The sequence below is a fragment of the Pelophylax lessonae genome (genome assembly GCF_965119305.1).
Source record: "Pelophylax lessonae genome assembly, chromosome: 8".
Taxonomy (NCBI): Eukaryota; Metazoa; Chordata; class Amphibia; order Anura; family Ranidae; genus Pelophylax; species Pelophylax lessonae.
In genome coordinates, this window is record NC_138775.1 from 252,159,350 (window position 1) to 252,179,864 (window position 20,515).

Genomic DNA, 20,515 nt, shown 5'->3' on the forward strand with positions numbered 1-20,515 from the left:
GGAGGGTGTGTTTTGTAGTCCTAACACACTTCCTCTTCTAGGTTGACAATGGTGCTCCTCTTTAGATACAGTATGGTAAATGGGCTTTTTCACCTTAGAACAGGTTGTGTGTTACTGGCAGGATCACCAGGGGAAAAATATAGGGGGGGGGGATATAGGAGGGAAAATATAAGGGGGGGGGGAACAGCCTGAGAAAATAATGCAACCAACCACCACATCAAAGGATAGTAAGCTGCTATATATTATGTTTTTATTCTTGGGTTTCCATACACCTTCATTTCAACAACTGTCAGAAAACCAGAGACAAATGGAAGCCATGCACTAACAGGGCATGCTTAAATTACTATTTCAGCAAACACAAAGATGAAAACGAAAATTGATTCTGTGAAGTTCTGACAGCAACATTTCAACAGTATCCGATAGTGTTGACCTTGCCGCTACCTCCTTACCCTCCACATTCCTATTGGTCCATCAATATGACAGTCCTCCCCACTGACCAGTAGCAAAGTTTCGGTGTTAGAAAGGAGTGGGCAAGCTTTGGCACATCAGGACAGACCGGGTTTCCGCGGTAATGGCAGTGTTTAGGGTGCTTTTTTGGATCTCTTTTAAGTAAATTATCATTATTACTTGCTTCATTAATTGTGTTTTATTTGTGTTACTTTTCAGGACGGGAGTTCTTCGTTGGCTTATCAAAAAGAACCAATCAGCGAGGCGCAGAAATACTGGCTGATACCTTTAAGGTCAGACCCAAATTAGTGTTTTTCTTTTTTGCTGTGAAGATAAGGCACTCAAATACTGCCCATACATGGCTCTGTTTTATTTTATTTTTTTTCTCCCATTCCCCCATCAACACAATCCTAATGGATGGGGGAATCCTCCCCACTGTTTTATTGTATTCTGACAGCGGAGGAGCCATCTGGACTTTTCTGCTGTCATATTACACTGAGCAGTGCTGCAGCCTACTGGAACTTAAATCGGTAGTATACTGCTTTTTTTCACTTTTAACTACAGGTAAGTCTATAATAAGGCTTACCTGTAGGTACAATTAATATCTCCTAAACCGGCACGGTTTAGGAGATATTTGCAGTGCATACAGCTGCTCACGCGAGCGGCGCATGCACTCTGAAGGTCCGGCGGACCTTCAGCTTCCCTTGCCGGGAGCTTGCCGGAAAATCACTCCCGCGCACATGCGCGGGAGTGACGTCATTGCGGCTCCGGCCAATCACAGCGCCGGATCCGCCGAACCCAGAAGAGACACCGTGGGATCATGTCAGCGCCCGCAGCGGTGTCCGGGGGTCCGTGTGGGGGCTTCGTTCTAAGGTAAGTAATTCATAATGAGCTAGTATGCGATGCATGGCCTAATCCCCTAAATGGGTCTTGTTGGGCAGCTGTACCACCTGCTGTATGTGACATACCATTTAACGTTTGCTGTAAAGCAAAACACAGTGGCTGCATCACATGTATAGACCTAAGCTGCTGCATTGTTTTTTTTAGGTGGACAGTTGGGGGTGGTAAAACTTCAGCTCAGCCTTCATTTGGGCAGGGTTGCTGACTTGTTTTGATGGCCTTCATCCTCATTTGTACAGCATTTGTACATCATTATTCATTGACCCGAAACTGGTATTCACCCAGTGAAGCTAATGTTTGAGCCAAGCTCAAATTTCAGCAGATTCCTCTTGAATCAGCCGAAATTCAAGGTGTGGGTGGCCCTCCGAGCCCCACCGGCTTGACAAAAGTTAATTTAAAAATTGACTGAGCCAAGTGGAAAATGATTGGTTGAACAATGACTGCATCCTATCTTTACAAGGTGTTTTGCCTTTCTCTGGATCAACTTTGGATATAAGCTTCTATATATGGAGGTTTTCTATTAATTCTATTTATTGATTTTTTTGTTTCTGATGGTTGAACTAGAAAGACTTTTGTGTGATTCTGCACTTCTGCGCGCGCACTGTTGGCGGCCTGCTTCTGCTGTGATTACTCATAGCAGAAGCCGATCTGCGGGTGCCGGGCACTGGATGTCCACCGTAACCCGCCAGTCATCAGGCAGAGACACAGAATGGAAATCTGCCTATGTAAACAAGGCAGATCTCCGTTCTGACAGGGGGAAGGGATGGATTTTGTGTCTCTGCAAAGCAGGGAGTAAAACCCATCACTTACCTGAGTAAAAGCAGCCCACATAGTACAGTAAAACACTAGTTGGGCACACAGTTAACCCTTTGATCTCCCTAGATGTTTAACCCCTTCCCAGGCACTGTAAGAAGTACAGTGACAGTGCATATTTTTAGTACTGATCACTGTATGTGTCACTGGTCCCACAAAAAGTGTCACTTAGTGTCCAACTTGCCGCTGTAATATTGCAGTCCCGCTATAAGTCGCTGATCGCCGCCATTACTAGTATAAAAATTAATAAATAAAAATTCCAGTATAAATACCATAGCTTGTAGACGCTATAACGTTTGCGCAAACCAATCAATATACGCTTATTGTGATTTTTTTACCCAAAATGTGTAGAATACATATTGGCCTAAATTTATGAATAAAAGTGATCTTTTTCAGTTTTTATTGGATATGTTTTATAGCAGAAAGTAAAAAATATCTTTTTTTTTTTCAAATTTTTTTTTCAAGCCCAAAAAAAAAAAAAAATGCAGAGGTAATAAAATACCATTAAAAGAAAATAATATTAATAATACATAAATAAAAAAATAATAATAATAATAATACATTGCAGTTAAATTAACGCAGTGCCGTATCCCAAAAAATGGCCTGGTCATTGAAGGGGGGTAAAATCTTCCGGAGGTCAAGTGGTTAAAGCTGGCCACAGGTAGATCGGATCTTGGCCGGTTTAGCAGGGACTTGCTGAGATTCAATCCATCTATGGGCAGGCTGGTTGTACTGAAGTTGATACATGAATCGATTTCAGTACAACCAGCCCTTTGTATTTTTTGCATACGATTACTGCGTAATCATTGTGTTCTTCCATCAGTTGCAGGAAAGAGAATTGCATCATGTATGGCTTGTTAAAGTGGTTGTAAAGGCAGAAGTTTTTTTATCTTAATGCAATCCATGCATTAGGATAAAAAGCCTTCTGTGTGCAGCAGCCCCCCTCAGCCCCTCTAATACCTGAGGTCCATCTAGCGATCTAGCATGAGTGACTCCGCTGTCCAGGACTCCCCTTCTTATTGGCTGAGACAGCAGCACCGCAGCATTGGCTCCCGCTGCTGTCAATCAAAGTCAGTGAGCCAATAAGGAGAGAAAGGGGATGGGGCTCGGCCGCAGTTCCATGTCTGAATGGACACAGGGAGCTGTGACTTGGCTCGGGCACCCCCATAGCAAGCTGCTTGCTGTGGGGGCACTCGTCAAGAGGGAGGGGCCAAGAATAACGAAGAGGGACCCGAAAAGAGAAGGATCTGGGCTGCTCTGTGCAAAACCAACTGCACAGGGGAGGTAAGTATAACATGTTTGTTATTTATTTATTTTTTTTAATTCCAGACTTTTATTGATAATAAAAAATCAATACAAAAAATATAATGTCAGCATAGTTTACCACATGGATAAAAAACATAAGCATATGAGAATGAATACAGCGAGATAAGCGAGGGATATCGTTACTATGACTTATTCCATAGCATAAACCAATCCTCTAGATGAGTCCTCCTGACTAGAGAATACAAATAATAAGTAAACCACATATACATATATGACAGGGTCATGACATGGGTAATAGCTTTTTTTTGTTGAAAAACCTATAGAGAGACAAAAGAAGGCGTAAACTAAGCAGTGTTCTAATGGTGGGGTTCTCGAAAACTAGACAAGTTGTGGTCATCTTTATTTATAACTGCAGTAATCTATCCATTACCATTTGAGGAGGAGCCAGTCCCGGTGAGTCCAGCCAACCCTGCCAGACCTAGTGAAACTTGCGCTTGGCATTGCGGTGTCTGTATGCTAGTTGTTCTCTCTAGAGTTAACATAGTCAATCCATTGTTTAACAGTAGGAGTGGAGGGGATCATCCAAAATCTGGCTATCCTCTTTCTAGCATGGTATAGGAGGCGCTGGATCATTAGGTAAGTTCCTGAATTACATATCTAAGGATCCAGAATGCCTAGTAAGCATATTAAGGGGTCAGTAGTTAAAGGGAAATTGAGAGACTAAAGTGGGGTGCATACTATAAGAAAATCGGGCGAACGATTGTCCGATTTTCCTCGTCGTTTCACAGCAAATCGGAACCGATGAATGAAAATTCTTACGCAAATTTGTATGAAAATTCTCATACGACGAAGGCTTTTTTTTTTGTTGTTTATTGTTTCTGATCATGCGCAGTTTTTCTTTTCTGATTTTTCTTGTACAAAAATCATACGAAAACGGTACACATTAAACGATAATCGTTCGTTTTTTTCCCGTACAAGAAAAATTTTGGAGTTTGTCCCTTCGAGAATTTTCGTAAGAAATTTCTGAATCGTCTGTAGAAAGTTCTGTACACACTTTGTGAAAATCGTATGAGAATTCTTTGAACGAAAATGTTGTCCAGATTTTCTTATAGTGTGTACGAGCCTAATGCTGGCCATACACTAGCCGAAAGATCTTTAGAAAATCTGTCATTTGGTCCGATCGTTCGTTTTTCGTCCAGTTAATGGGCACAAATAGAAAATAATTTTTAACTTTTCAGAGCCAAAAAAATCAAAGAAAATCTGCCGGCTCAACGATAAACTAACGATAAATTGAAAGGTTGATGTGTTTCTCAGCTGACCTGTTTGCACTAGGCATATGTGACAAACTGAACGAAAAAATGATTCATTTATGTCCATTGAACAATTTATCGTTGGAAATTCGGTCATTACATGATGGCACGATTGTCTGCTCTCACGGACAATTTTTCGTTTTTCGAAAATGAGTTTGCCCGATATTTCGGCTAGTGTATGGTCAGCATTAAGGAAACAGTTTGTACCACTTAGTTTGTTATTTTTAAAAAAAAGTTTTAAAAATTAAAAAAAAAAAAAAAAAAATTAGACTTTAGTATCACTTTAAGTAATCCAGGTTGTATCACTTTAAGTAATCCAGATTGTATCACTTTAAGTAATCCAGGTTATATCACTTTAAGTAATCCAGGTTATATCACTTTAAGTAATCCAGGTTGCTAGCGGAAGTTTGATATTTATTCCTCTGTGATTTATTTTCTGCAGGATTATGCTGTTTCTACAGTCCCGGTGTTGGACAATTTGCATTTAAAAAGTTTTTGCAGTATGGCCGGACCAAACCTCATCGTCATCGGTTCAAGCGAGCCTGCACAGAAAGCTCTGAAGGTAAAATCTAAACTTAATAAAATATCTGCAAATAAGCCCCAGGGCATGACCTGTTGGGGAAATAAGTGTTTTGCATGCATCGCGAAACAATGTAACCGGAATGAAAGATGTCTGTTCATCATCACATGCTGTTTAATGTTCTGTATCTGGAATGATGTAACCCATATTAAACCTCTAAGAGGCTCTGTGCATTTTGCCAGATTAATGTTTAATGTTTAATCACCCTGCCCCCACCCCTTGGCCGCAAGAAGCCTCTGGGAAGAATCTAGGTGGCTTCTTAGACTGGTGCCATATATCCAGATCATAAAATAAAACCTTTGGCATTATTAGATCTCAGGGAGCAAAGCCAAAGCATGTATTAGATCACTGTCAACATTCCTGAGAGTTTCACTCTACTCTGTGCATCCTGTATATCAAATTCAAGCCGGATCTGAAACCGGGTACGTTGGGTAAGAACAAAATGGCCTGGCATTTAAAGCTGGACTCCGGGCAGAAAAAAAGACTAAGATTTATCCAGTTATGTCTTCAGGAACATTTTTTTTTTTCTTTTTACATAAAGTTGAATTAGTCTTGATGTAACCCTCCACAAATCCCAAGCTCTAAGACTGGGGGGGGGGGGGGGGTTAGTACTATGAGCCAATTAGGGCTCTGTTGCTTACAAGGAAAATACCTTATTGGTAGGGAGAGCAGAGGAGTGATATTATCCTTCTGCTGCTCCTTCTATGTCCAGTCACTGGCTGGTGCGGGTCTTGGACTAGGCCACATTACTTAAACACAGTGTAGTCTCTAGGGAGGTCTAGAACCTGGTCATACTAGCTAAGCTGTATTCTGATACAGGCATTGCTTCCCTCTCTCTAGTCCTCCGGCACCGGGTGCAAGTTCCCAACAGTCATGGACCGCTCTGCACAAACTCATGCATTTGGTGTTACATTCATGTGTGGATCTAACTCGTAGAGTGACTCTACCACTAAGTTCCATCTAGGAGTTAAAGCCCCGTACACACGTACCGATCGTCGGCCGAACGATCGGCCGTCTTTTGTCCCCGGGCTGTCGTGTCTGTTGAAAAGTGCAAAAGACTGCACAAGAATTTTGTCCGCCGACTACAGCCGACTGCAGAAGTGATGTCATGTGATGGTTAACTTTCCCTGTGTTTTTTCTTTTCTGAGCATGCCCAGTCTTGCAAATCTGCTGTCTGTCGGCCGAATTCTGTATTGACTTGCGAACAATCGGCCGCTCTGGTGTCGGCCTACAAAAATTTTCATGCTTGCAAGACCGATTCTGTTCGGCCGAGAGTGCGCTGTCGGCTGTCGGAAGCATCATACTAACAAGCCTACAATCGGCAGATCGGTCGTCGGCCGAAGCTTTTCGGCCGATGATCGGTACGTGTGTACGGGCCTTCAGAGTAGAGTTGGTGACACCAGATGGACAAGTCTGAGCAATGTTTTTTTTTTTTTTTTTTTAATAAACCTGGATACCGGCGGCGGCTCCTAAAATGGTAAGTGGCTTCCTCCCCTTTTTTTTGAGGACTGGAGTAGGACCTGGACATGCTGTCTACCACAAGCCTGGCTAACAGAATTAAGGATCCTTGGCGAGTCAAACTATTTACACATACCTACAGTATATCACTATATATTTATCTGATTGCTTGGTATTTAGCCTTAAAGAAACCTGTGCTGAGAGAAATATGGAGGCTGACCTCCTTCTCCTCTGGCTCAAAGGAACAGCAATCAACATGATAGCCAGGCAACTAGAATTTTCAGGATATAAACAGCAATAGCTGCCTAGATTTTTTTTTTTATTATTAATGGTCTACCTAAATCTGTACAATACTGAAAACAGCCTTTAATATGTTGGCAACTATGGCAGCTTTCATATTTCACTCCACATGATAATGCACTGTAAAATGCACAAAATCGACTCTTTATTCATTTGGAATTGCACCCCAACACAATTTGTGTGCACATGACATTGGCTGCTTTTAACAGAATACATGCAATGATGTATTGAAGAATACTGATTGGCATTATTTGTGTCTTTTTTTTTTTTTTAATCTACTTGAAGTTCAGCTTTAATCTGACTCTGGCACTCCTCATACAGCTTTTAATTCTAATGCTGAGATTTACAGTATATTTTGAACCTTACTGCTCTGCAAAGCAAATCCCTGGCAACAGAGTGGCCAAGTGGTTAGCACTTCCACCCGGCAGCACTAGGGTCATTGGTTCAAATCCAAACCACAACACTAGCTGCATGGAGTTTGCATGTTCTTTTGCATGCATGGGTGTATTCTGGTTTCCTCTCACACTCCAAAGACATGCTGAGAGATTAATTGGTTCATGTCTAAATTGGCCCTAGTATGTGTATGTATGAATGTGAGTTAGGGACCTTAGATTGTAAGCTCCTTGAGGACAGAGGCTGAAGTGAATGTACAATATATACTTACAGTGCTGCGTAAATTGACAGCACTTTAGAAGTACCTGAAATAAATCTAATTAAATAGTTGCCTCTGTGCTTGAGGAAATGAAGGCTGATTCCATGGAGCATGAGAGGAAGGTTGCTCAGCACAGAACGACCTGACAAGAGGATACAGTTCCACATTTAAGGGCCTGTTCATACCTGTGTGTTGCAATAATGAACAAGAGTTGACTTGCATTTTACATGCAATGCTCTAAGAAGACCAATTATTTTGATTGGGTCACAAGGCACCAAAGATGCTCTATGCCACACTTTTCTTAATGCAACACACATTTTTAGGGCCAGACTGGGAATAAAAACCAGCCTTGAAAACATTTCATACCAGCCCCATAGCATTATTATACCAGCCCAACAGCATAACGTCATTATTTTCTTTTTCATAAAAGGGAAAACCATGCATTTCAAAGCACATTTGAAGAGTGTATTATCTATAGATAAGACAGATATGAAAGCATATAGGGCTTTATAAGAGCAAATGCTGGTTAAAAGTGGTAAAAGTGCGGACATGGTACAGGAGGTGGTCGGAGGCTGTGCGGACATGGTACAGGAGGACGTGTCAGAGGCTGCAGATATGGTACAGGAGAACATGTCAGAGGCTGCGGACATGGTACAGGAGAATATGTCAGAGGCTGTCAAGACGTGGTCCAAAAGGACATGTCAGAGGCTGCGGACATGGTAGATGAGGACATGTCAGAGACTGCAGACACAGTACAGGAGGAGATGGTCAGAGGCTGCGGACATGGTACAGGTGATGTCAGAGGCTGCAGACATGGTACAGGAGGACATGTCAAAGGCTGCAGACATGGTACAGGAGGAAATGTCAAAGGCCGCAGATATGGTACAGGAGATGCAGGGGCTGTAGGCATGATACAGGAGATGCAGGGGCTGTGGGCATGGTATAGAAGATGCAGGGGCTACAGATATGGTACAGGAGATGCAAGGGCTGTGGACATGGTAAAGGGGATGCAGGTACTGTGGGCATGGTACAGGAGATACAGGGGCTGCGGGCATGATACAGGAGATACAGGGCTGCGGGCATGGTACAGAAGATACAGGGGCTGCGGGCATGGTACAGGAGCTACAGGGGCTGCGGCATGGTACAGGAGCTACAGGGGCTGCGGCATGGTACAGGAGCTACAGGGGCTGCGGGCATGGTACGGGGGATACAGGGGCTTCGGGCAAGGTACAGGAGATACAGGGGCTGCGGGCATGGTACAGGAGATACAGGGGCTGCGGGCATGGTACAGGAGATGCAGGGGTTGCGGACATGGTACAGGAGATGCAGGGGCTGCGGACATGGTACAGGAGATACAGGGGCTGCGGGCATGATGCAGGAGATACAGGGCTGCGGGCATGGTACAGAAGATACAGGGGCTGCGGGCATGGTACAGGGGCTGCGGGCATGGTACAGGAGCTACAGGGGCTGCGGGCATGGTACAGGGGATACAGGGGCTTCAGGCATGGTACAGGAGATACAGGGCCTGCAGGCATGGTACAGGAGATACAGGGGCTGCGGGCATGGTACAGGAGATGCAGGGGCTGCGGACATGGTACAGGAGATGCAGGGGCTGCGGACATGGTACAGGAGATGCAGGGGCTGCGGACAGGCTGGGGGCTGCAGTGGTGGAAGAAAAGAAGATTGCATAATCTATGGGTTGCCAACGAATGCAGCTTCCGTGCCTGGAGCATTTAGTTCCGCTTTAAGCCTGACTACAAATTTTTATACTAGTTTTGCATGCTTTCTTGGACAATATTTTCCCGATCATGTTTTATGAGTAGTTTTGGGGGAGTCATGAAACTTTGGGGTTGACTACTGTATATTTGGCTGACTGTTGTAGGCACATTTAGCCTAAAAGCTCCACTGATAAATGGACTTATGTAGGCAATTCTGTGTGTTCTGTAAAGCACAGAGGGATATGTTGATACTAAAGAAATGTGAGTAATAAAAAGTCTTGAAGTTCCCCTAGGCTCATGGTTGGTACACGTACGATATGTATACCAGAACGCCTTCTCTTTGTTCTGTTCTCTGACTCCTATAGACAATATTGTACTAAGGTTAATCCATGAGATGCAATGGAAATATTTGCCTGCAACCTTACTCTACCTCTGGAAGAATGATAAACTACTGATATCTTTCAGCGTTTGCAAATAAACCTGGAAAACATTAAGCACTTCTTCCAGACCTCTGGGGGGCTGATACACTTGAGCAAGCCAAAGGGATAAATGGAAAAGGTTATCTATAAGGCGCCATGGAAAGTACAATATGTACGTTTTCCACGAAATCGTATAGGCTTAGACCTTTTAAAGAAAAATTGTGCTAAAATGAGCAAGCGGCCATCGCTGATCTCTCCCTCTGAAAATGTGAATGTTCTGGTTCTCACGCTGATCCAATGGCTTTAGTATTTTCCAAGGCAATGACCTATAGCATGCATGCAGGCCAAACTCTTTTTTTCATGCTGGCTCAAGATCAGTGACTCAAAGTATTAACGCTAGGGACAGCCAGGCAGATAGTATCTGTGGAAGGAGGTTATTCATAGCAGCCTTCTTTTATTGAATCATTCGCTAAGGCACACATGGTTAGAAGGAACTGGGTAATACTTGCGGGCTCGTGCAGTCTATTTTCTTCACTGCAGGTGGCACTCAACCGCAGCAGCAGTGCTGAGGGAGGAGGAAGTCAGAGGAACATTGGTCATTAGGGCTGCGATTGGTTGAATGCTGACAGCCCATGTGACTCTGGCAGCCATCTTGGGTCAGGCAGAGTCTATTTATGAACCTGGCTCCTGGATTTGGCACGCATTTAGCATGTGGATAGTGCAGGGACAGGTTTACCCATCTGTCAAGGACAGTATTCGCAGCATGGAAAGGATCCAGACAAGTAGGGAAAGCATGGGGATCTGTCACTCTTCCCACAAACCTCCCCACTTGACTCGGACTGACCAGGCCGCATTCCGCCCCTCAGGATAGATGCTGTCAGCCTGGCTGAAATCTGCTCCGTCACATGCCGCTGTCATCTTTGAGTGTTGCTTGGGCTTTCTTTCTGCCGGGCTGGTTGTGAACTGTTTTTTTTTTTTTTTTTTTTTTTTTTTATTCAATACAAGTTCTTTCAATTGCATCTAAACTAAGTGTGTTTTGATTCTGCCACACCATGCTGCTCCCACTCACATACTACTGTCTCCAGGCGACAAGGACGGTGGTAAAAACAGGCAGTTGTGCTGTGGTTTTACCCGCTGGATCACCATTTGGCCTGGAGTACCATCAGAGAATAGATCTTGTCTCTAGCCATTCCCTTTGGAAGACTGCTTGCCTCTCATTTCTTGGTTAAGGCCTTTGTACGAGGTGTTGCTCATATAACTCCACTTGGATGTCCACTTAAAACTCTGGGGGGCCTGGCTCTGTTGGCTCTTCAAAGACTATCCTTTGAACCTGTCAGTGATATTCCTTTGTCTACTCTTTCCCACAAGGTTGCCCCTGCAAGGCAAGTTTCTGAATGGGCAATCTCTTGCAGAGAACCATTTTTTTTTGTTCTACACAGAAATCTGGTTGTCTTGTGGCTTAGGATATTGTATTTCTTTTGTCCTTTTTTGCAGTACATTTCAATACAAATTATCACCATTGCTTGACCAAGCTGTTCAAGTTTGTCTTTCAGCCACATCTTCTTTCAAGCTGTCCGAGCTTCTCTTCATCATTCCCGAAGGTCCCCATAAGGAACAGTCTGCATCTTGTTCCTCCATTTCTAGGTGGCTTAGGCAGCTCACCATTCAAGCAAGCCTATAGGCCTAAAGTGGAAGCTCAGCCTAAAACTAAAATCTCTCAATCTACTTGCAGCCACATTCTAAGACTTACCTATCTAGCCCTGTAAAGAAAAAATTGCTATACATACCTTTTCTAAACCCGGTCCGGTCCTGTCTTCAGCGGCAGATGCTGTGTGCAGGAGACAGCCAACAATGGCTGGGAAATGCCTGGGAAGATACATCACCCATAGAGTTACTATGGGGCTTCCATTATCGGCTGCCTCTTCTGCACCCGCCTACACAGAGAAGGCGCTGCTGACAGCATAGAGGGGGCACTGGACCAGAAAAGGTATGTATAGTGATTTTTGCTTTACAGGGCTAGATAGGTTAGTCTTAGATTGTGGCTGCAAGTAGATTTAGTGTCAGTTCACACTATGGCGATGCGACTTAGGAGGCGACCTGTGAAGTCGCGTGCACCGCGACTTCGGCGCGACTTGCACGGACTTCATAAAATGAATGTCTATGCAAGTCGCTCCAGGTCGCCCCGAAGTAGTACAGGACCCTTTTTCTAAGTCGGAGCGACTTGTATCGCTCCTATTAGAACCGTTCCTTTACCACACAATGGACCGCGACGGTGCACGACTTGTCAGGCTGACCAAGTAGCCTGACAAGTTGTACTAGTGTGAACCGCCACTTACAGATTCTAGTTTTAGGATGTTCTTCTTTAAGGATAAGCTTCCCCCTTCCCCTGTCAAGGCCCACCCTACTCTATCATAATTGCCTTGACTTCCTCCTGGTCTTCAGTTTGCACGTTCTCCACATTTTACTAGGCCCATCTCAAGCCTTTTCTGATGCCAGCTTTCAATTCAAGGTCCTCCAGGCTGCTCTTTGAACTGCAAGCGGCCTACAATTTTGCTCTGTTTTTGGTGGTCTGTTAGTATTTTTTTTCTCTGTTGCCCACCCCTCAGTTGGACTCCTGGACTTCTCTCAATATTCCTCCGACCATGGGACCTTTAATGAACAATTAAAAAAAAGGATTTCCTATAAAATACTTTTTCGAAATTCATTAAGGACACAGGTCCTACCCCCTCTGTCTTTGTACCCCACTCCCACTACTGCTTTTGCACAAAACTGCAGCATAATGGGATTGGGAGGGGTTAATAACTAGCTAGTTGTCTCACAATCTTTCTGACCCTGTGTCACTTAAAGTGGTACTTTACCCATAACAACATGATAAATAATAAGTTAATTAGCAAGGAACATACAATTCTTATTAATAATTATGCTACCAAAATTAGTGTGTGCTATAAATTGCCTCCAGCATTGTTATGGTTTCTTCTTGCTGGAGGCTGCCATTTTGCTGAAGCCCAGAGCCCCTGAACAGCAGTAAATATTTGGGCTGTCAGCAGATCAGCCACTACAAATTCAGAACAGTGCCTAGAAATAAAGAGCAACTGGGCACGTGCAGAGCAGGGTGAGACCGTTTATTACTGGATTTGAAACAGTATAGACACTTATTTTTAATGTTTTACATAGCTATACCTGCAAAAGGGGCCAGGCTGAAGTGATCTAGCAGGGGTTCATTTATGACTAAAGTTAAACTTTAACTACTTGGTGCCCACACTATAGCCGAGCGACAGCTACAGCACTGGCTTAAAATGCCCTTTACCATGTGATCAGCTGTCAGCCAATGACAGATGATCATGGAAGTGAACAGAAGTCGGTAATTGGCTTTTCAGTATGAAGAAAAGAAGAAAGCTGTTAACCGGCTTCGGTTAAAGGGACATCAGTCCCACACAGTGCACATCAGTGCCGCTAATCAGTGCCCTGCAGTGCTGGAAATCAGTGCCCACCAGTGCCATCTATCAGTACCTATCATTACTGCTAATCAGTGCCCATTAGTGCCTCCTGAGCAGTGCCCAGCAGTGCCACATCATCAATGCCCCCTATCAGTGCCCCCCTCATCAGTGCAGCCTATCAGTGCATATCAGTGCACCCTATCAGTGCGCATCAGTGAAGGAGAAAAATTAGTTTTTTTCAAAAAATTTTGTCTTTTTTTTTTTGTTTGTTTAGAAAAAAATAAAAATACCACCAAAAGAAATATCTTTGTGTAAAAAAAAAAAAAAAAAGATAAAAAAGTCATATGGGTGTAGTTTTGCATGACCATGCAATTGTCATTCAAAGTATGAGGGCGCTAAAAGCTGAAAATTGGCCTGGCAGGAAGGGGGTATAAGTCCCCAGTAAGCAAGTGGTTAAAGAGGATCTCCCTCCCTCCACTCAAAAAAAATAAAAAGTCAGCAGCTACAAATACTACAGCTGCTGACTTTTAAAAGGACACTTACCTGTCTAGGGACCCAACACTGTCCTCTACGCCAGTCTTGGGGTCCCGGTCGCCAGCATGTCTAGTGTGGGAAGCCAGCTGTGAGTACTTGCAGCTTCACAGCCGGCTCCCCACTGAGCTTTGTGACTGGTCCCGCAGCCTTCTGGAACCTGTGATGTGTCACAGAAGGCTGCAGGCAAACAGGGGTGGGGGTCGAACTTCCGTGAAGGGGAAGTGGGTACCTATCAAAACAAGGTACCCGCTCCCCACCAACAAAAAAATGCCCAAAAGTTAAAGGGGGAGGAGGTGGAAAAGCAGAAATTTTCCTTTTGGGTAAGTAAAAAATCCTATTATTTCTAGATGCACACATTATATAATTACAGTAAAAGACAACACATGTCCATCAGGTTTAACCATTAAAAAAAGGAAACTATTGCATCATCAAACCCTTGACCCATAGTCATGGTTCCCCTTAACCATATTATCCCCAACCTTGCTAGACCTTTCAGTAAATTAATTTCTTGTGTCTTCCTTGCAGCCAACATTACAATTGCTAGGTCATGGAACTCAATGTCCATTGATTTAACTGGATTGTTTCAAAACTGAACTGGGTAATGGTCAGTGACAATCTCTGAGCTATATAAAATGATAAAATAGATGATTTCCGGAAAGGTTTGGGATTCTTGACTAACTAATACATCCGCTCAAGCAGGACATTTTTAATTTTTTTTTGGTTTATAATAGATACCCCACAATCCCTTACCCTTCCATTGTATCTTCTTCTTTTCTTAATTCATTAGGTATTTTTGATAAGATTATAGACCCTTGTCACTTGTCATTATGTGACAAATTTTACATTTAAAAATTATTTTTGATCTGTACATTTACCTAAAATTTCAAAACAAATATGGAAATAGACAAAACTCTTAACCCATAGTTAAATAGAGAAAGGTAAAAGGTCTCTATAAAGCGTGGCCCAATTTCCTCTAATAGGAAAAAAAATGTATCCTAATCCCTAAACACAATCGTATAATGAACATATCAATCATCTAATGGTAGAGTGGCTAGATGGAAGCCACTCCTCTGTAAAAGGCACATGACAGCCCACCTGGGGGTTGCCAAAAGGCAACTGAAGGACTCTCAGGCAATGAGAAACAAAAGTCTCCGGTCTGATGAAACAAAAATTGAACTCTTTGGCCTGAATGACATACGGCATGTCTGAAGGAAACCAGGCACCGCTCCACACCTGGCCAATACCATTCCTACAGTGAAGCATGGTGGTGGCAGCATCATGCTGTGGGAATGTTTTTCAGCAGCAGGAACTGGAAAATTAGTCAGGATTGAGGGAAAGATGAATGCAGCAATGTACGGAGACATCCTTGATGAAAACCTGCTCCAGAGTGCTCTGAACCTCAAACTAGATCTTCCAACAGGACAATGACCCTAAGCACACAGCCAAGATAACAAAGGAGTGGCTACGGGACAACTCTGTGTATATCCTTGAGGGATCCAGCCAGAGCCCAGACTTGAACCCAATTGAACATCTGTGGAGAGGTCTGAAAATGGCTCTGCACTGACGCTCCCCTTCCAACCTGATGGAGCTTGAGAGGTCCTGCAAAGAAGAATGGGAGAAACTGCCTAAAAACAGGTGTGCCAAGCTTGAAGCATCGTACTCAAAAAAAAAAAAAGAAGAAGCGAGGCTGTAATTGGTGCCAAAGGTGCTTCAACAAAGTATTGAGCAAAGGCTGTGAATATTTACGTACATGGGATTTTTTTTTTCCGTTTTTTATTTGTAATAAATTTGCAAAGATTTCAAACAAACTTCTTTGACCTTGCCATTATGGGGTATTGTTTGTAGAATTTTGAGAAAAATAATGAACTGAATCTATTTTGGAATAAGGCTGTAACATAACAAAAGGTGGAAAAAGTGAAGCGCTGTGAATACTTTCTGGAACTGCATCTTCTGTAAAAACTTTAAAGTAAAACACTTTCAACTGAGTTTTCTGTATGGACCATTTACAGTATCTCACAAAAGTGAGTACACCCTCACATTTTTGAAAATATTTTATTATACCTTTCATGTGACAACACTGAAGAAATGACACTTTGCTACAATGTAAAGTAGTGAGTGTACAGCTTGTATAACAGTGTCAATTTACTGTCCCCTCAAAATAACGTAACACACGGCCAATAATGTCTAAACCGCTGGCAATAAATGTGAGTACACCCCTAAGGCAAAATGTCCAAATTGGGCCCAATTAGCCCTTTTCCCTCCCCAGTGTCATGTGACTCATTAGTGTTACAAGGTCTCAGGTGTGAATGAGGAGCAGGTGTGTTAAATTTGGTGTTATCGCTCTCACTCTCTCATACTGGTCACTGGAAGTTCAACATGGCATCTCATGGCAAAGAACTCTCTGAGGATCTGAAAAAATAATTGTTGCTCTACATAAAGATGGCCTAGGCTATAAGAAGATTGCCAAGACCCTGAAACTGAGCTGCAGCATGGTGGCCAAGAACATACAGTGATTTAATAGGACAGGTTTCACTCAGAACAGTCCTCGCCATGGACGACCAAAGAAGTTGAGTGCACGTGCTCCGCGTCATATGCAGAGGTTGTCTTGGGGAAATAGACGTATGAGTGCTGCCAGCATTTCTGCAGAGGTTGAAGAGGTGTGGAGTCAGCCTGTCAGTGCCCAGACCATACGCCGCACACTGCATCAAAATGGTCTGCATGGCTGTCGTCCCAGAAGGAAACCTCTACTAAACATGATGCAAAACACAGCCCTCAAGCAGTTTGCTGAAGACAAGCAGACTAATGACATGGATTACTGGAACCATGTCCTGTGGTCTGATGAGACCAAGATAAATGTATTTGGTTCAGATGGTGTCAAGCGTGTGTGGCGGAAACCAGGTGAGGAGTACAAAGACAAGTATCTTGCCTACAGTCAAGCATTGTGGTTGGAGTGTCATGGTCTGGGGCTGCATGAGTGCTGCCGGCACTGGGAAGCTACAGTACATTGAGGGAACCATGAATGCCAACATGTACTGTGACATACTGAAGCAGAGCATGATCCCCTCCCTTCAGAGACTGGGTCACAGGGCAGTATTCCAGCATAACAATCCCAAACACACCTCCAAGGCGACCACTGCCTTGCTAAAGAAGTTGGGGGTAAAGGTGATGGACTTGCCAAGCATGTCTCCAGACCTAAACCCTATTAAGCATCTGTGGGGCATCCTCAAACGGAGGGTGGAGGAGCACAAGATCTTTAACATCCACCAGCTCCGTGATGTCTTCATGGAGGTGTGGAAGAAGCTCTGGTGAACTCCATGCCCAAGAGGGTAAAGGCAGTGCTGGAAAAAAATGGTGGCCACAAAAAATATTGACACTTTGGGCCCAAATTGGACATTTTCATTTAGGGGTGTAATTACTTTTGTTGCCAGCGGTTTAGATATTAATGGCTGTGTGTTGAGTTATTTTGAGGGGACAGCAATATACAAGCTGTACACTCACTACTTTACATTGTAGCAAAGTGTATTTTCTTCAGTGTTGTCACATGAAAAGATATAATAAAATATTTACAAAAATGTGAGGGGTGTACTCACTTTTGTGAGATACTGTATGTATGAATACATAAATGCATGTTCTTTAATGAAAGGTAAGTGAAAATGCTCTGTTGATGTTATAGGGCAGTGGTCTCCAACCTGCCACCCGTGGGCCGAATGCGGCCCATTGCTTGCCTTTATCCAGCCCTCAGGGCACTATTCCTCCCACTGACGCCAACAGTGGGGAACAACTCCTCTCACTGACACCTACAATGGGGCATTTTTCCTTCCACTGACACCAGTAATGAGACACTATTCCCCCCACTGACACCAGCAATGGGGCACAATTCCTCCCACTGATATAAACAGTTAGGCACTATTCCTCCCACTAATACCAATGATGGGGCTCTATTCCTCCTTCTACTAACTACAGGCACTATGTAATATTTTTTACTCCCAATGACGCTGGGGCATTTTCTACTTCCACTGGCAACAGTCCAGCCCCTCTAAAGTCTGAAGGACAGTAAACTTGCCCTTTGTTTAGAAAGTTTGGAGACCCCTGTTATAGGGCCATACCAGTACAAGCAATAAAAAAGGGGGCATCTTCTATGTGCCAATCACATCCTCTATCATTTTAAGGGATTGAAGGGGCTGCTGCCTTGCCTAGGGCTTAATTTGGCCTTGTTCCATTTCTGTTTGAAACTGTTGCAGTGTAATTATACACACCTCTGGTCATTCCCAAAATATATTTATGACCCTCTCTACCCTCATGACTGTCTCCAGGAAACATCACAAGGGTCTTTGTACAGTACAGAATGATTGTGAAAAGCCTGCATCCTACTCATGGGCACTGTTAAAGTCCTGCTGAATCTGGCTGCAAGGGATCGTGAAAATGTTGCTTAAATCTCAGATTAATGTGGAATGATTGGGCCTTAAAGGGACTGTAAACGCAGAAGGTTTCTTATCATAATGCAGTCTATGCATTAAGATTAAAAAAAACCTTCTGTGTGCAGCAGCAGCCCCCTAACACTTACCTGAGCCCATGTTCTCTCCAGCGATGTTGCAGGAATGTCTCAGCTGCCTGGAACTCCCCTCCTCATTGGCTGAGACAGCAGTGTGGCATGATTGGCTCCCGCTGCTGTCCATCAAAGTCAGCCAATCAGGAGAGAGAGGGGCGGGGCGGGGCTGCATGTCCGTTTCTGAATGTACACAGGGAGCTGTGACTCTGCTCTGGTGCCCCCATAGCAAACCGCTTGCTATGGGGGCACTGAACAGGAAAGAGGGGCCAGGAGCAGCAAAGAGTGATCCGAGAAGAGGAGGATCCGGGCTGCCCTGTGCAAAACCAACTGCACAGAGCAGGTAAGTATGACATGTTATTTAAAAAAAAAAAGAAAAAAATAACTATAGCCCCTTCTTGGAGATCTCCGGTGATACCGATGGAGCTGCTTAAGGCTAAGCTGACCTGGATCATGATCAACGAGAGGATTGTGGCCATCCTCCAAGATAAAATGCACCTTTTTGAGAAGACTCGGGACGCCTGAGTGAGACACCTGGCGGATTCCCCGTAAACAGGAGGGTACTCCCTCCACATGCCAGGATCCGGCGGCTCTCCCGAGTCGCCTAGGCCCAAATCTCACGGACCTGGACACCAACCTTATACTGCTTCTATTCCTTACTCTACTCTTTTCACTCCCTTTCCATTTCTTCTTCTCTCTTTTCTTTCCTCATCTCTCTCTCCTTCATGCTTTCTTCTTCTCTCTACCGCAAAGAGATTTACGAAGGTTCTCTTAGAGTCATTGTTGACCCTTCGTTGCCGTCTGCAGCGGCCTTCTGTCTAAATTTGACGCATCGGTGGCTCTGGTATACCAGTGCTGGCGGTGAGGTTTTCCAATGCCGGCGGCGGTACGGTGGACTGGGGGCTGGGTGGCCTCTTCCCCCCCTTGGGGCGCAGTGTGTTCCCCTGGGGGCACCGGAGGGGGGGGAGTGGGACCAAGCCCGGATGACATTGCCCCGGTCCATGGAGACTACCAGAGTGGTGTTTTTCTTAGCCATGTATGCCATTGCCATGAGCTCCTCTGGGGACCATGTCGACTGTTTAGCTTTGTTATATGTTATCTTTCATTGCAGATGTTAAGCCCCCGTTCACACTGGGGCGACCTGTCAGGCGACCTGGTCGCCTGACAGGTCGCCGTAGGTCGCCTTCCATAGAGAAGCTGCAGACCCGTTCTAATAGGAGCGACACAAGTTGCTCCGACTTAGAAAAAGGGTCCGGAGCTTCTTTGGGGCGACCCGGAGCGACCTGCATAGACTTCAATGTTATGAAGTCCATGCCGGCCGCTCCGAGGTCGCGGGGCGAGCAGCGCGCCGCGACCTATGAGGTCGCCCTGCAAAGTAGCGTCGCCCCAGTGTGAACGGGGCCTTACTGTAAGCATCTTTGTGTATTTTTTATTTTCTCACGGAAAATTAATAAACATATTGAAATCTAAAAAAAACTAAAAATAAAAAACTAGACTTTACAATCACTTCCACTCATGTGCAGTGTTAAATGGATTGCATTTCCAGTTCACCAGTTATGTTTGTTAACCTGATATTTGAACAGATATTAATTAATATTACTGTAATTATTTGGCAGACTATGCAGCAAATGAGCGATCACCGTTATGATAAGCTGACAGTCCCCGATGACGCAGCTGCGAATTGCATCTACTTGAGCATACCAGGAAAAGGCCATGTACTATTACACAGAGCTCCCGAGGAATACCCAGAAAGTGTCAAGGTAACCTAAAACTAAGCACAGCCTTAGCTCAGTAAACATTGTTCATATATTGCACATGGTAAATGTCAGAACAAGCTGGTAATTGCTTACTAGGGTGTGTGTTAGTATTTCTTCTTCAGTCAGGTCTCAATCAGAGGCATGTTATAACTTTTTCATAATTGCAAAAATTACCTGTTGATCCTGCCAGAAATCTCGTGAGCTGATGACTTCTTGTGCTCCGTGCCTGTGCACAAGGAGGGGTTATGGTGATGAGAAGGGGGAGGACAATAGGGGGTAGAGGAGATGAGGAGAGGGCGGTGTTCTTTGTAATAAACCAGAAAAAAAGTAGGCAGGGCTGACCCCACGTGCTTAGAATTCGGGACCACAACTACACTG

The 20,515-nt window shown here is 44.1% G+C and overlaps 1 protein-coding gene across 2 annotated transcripts in view; it reads left to right on the plus strand.

The window, feature by feature from the left end:
• Positions 1–20,515, plus strand: part of DDAH1 (dimethylarginine dimethylaminohydrolase 1) — a 255,209-nt gene that overhangs the window by 231,322 nt on the left and 3,372 nt on the right. For both annotated transcript variants that reach the window (XM_082265824.1, XM_082265823.1), the window contains 3 exons: positions 667–740; positions 5,179–5,298; positions 19,997–20,140. In XM_082265824.1, the coding sequence (XP_082121950.1) occupies positions 667–740; positions 5,179–5,298; positions 19,997–20,140 (338 nt within the window). The remainder of the gene's footprint in view (positions 1–666; positions 741–5,178; positions 5,299–19,996; positions 20,141–20,515) is intronic.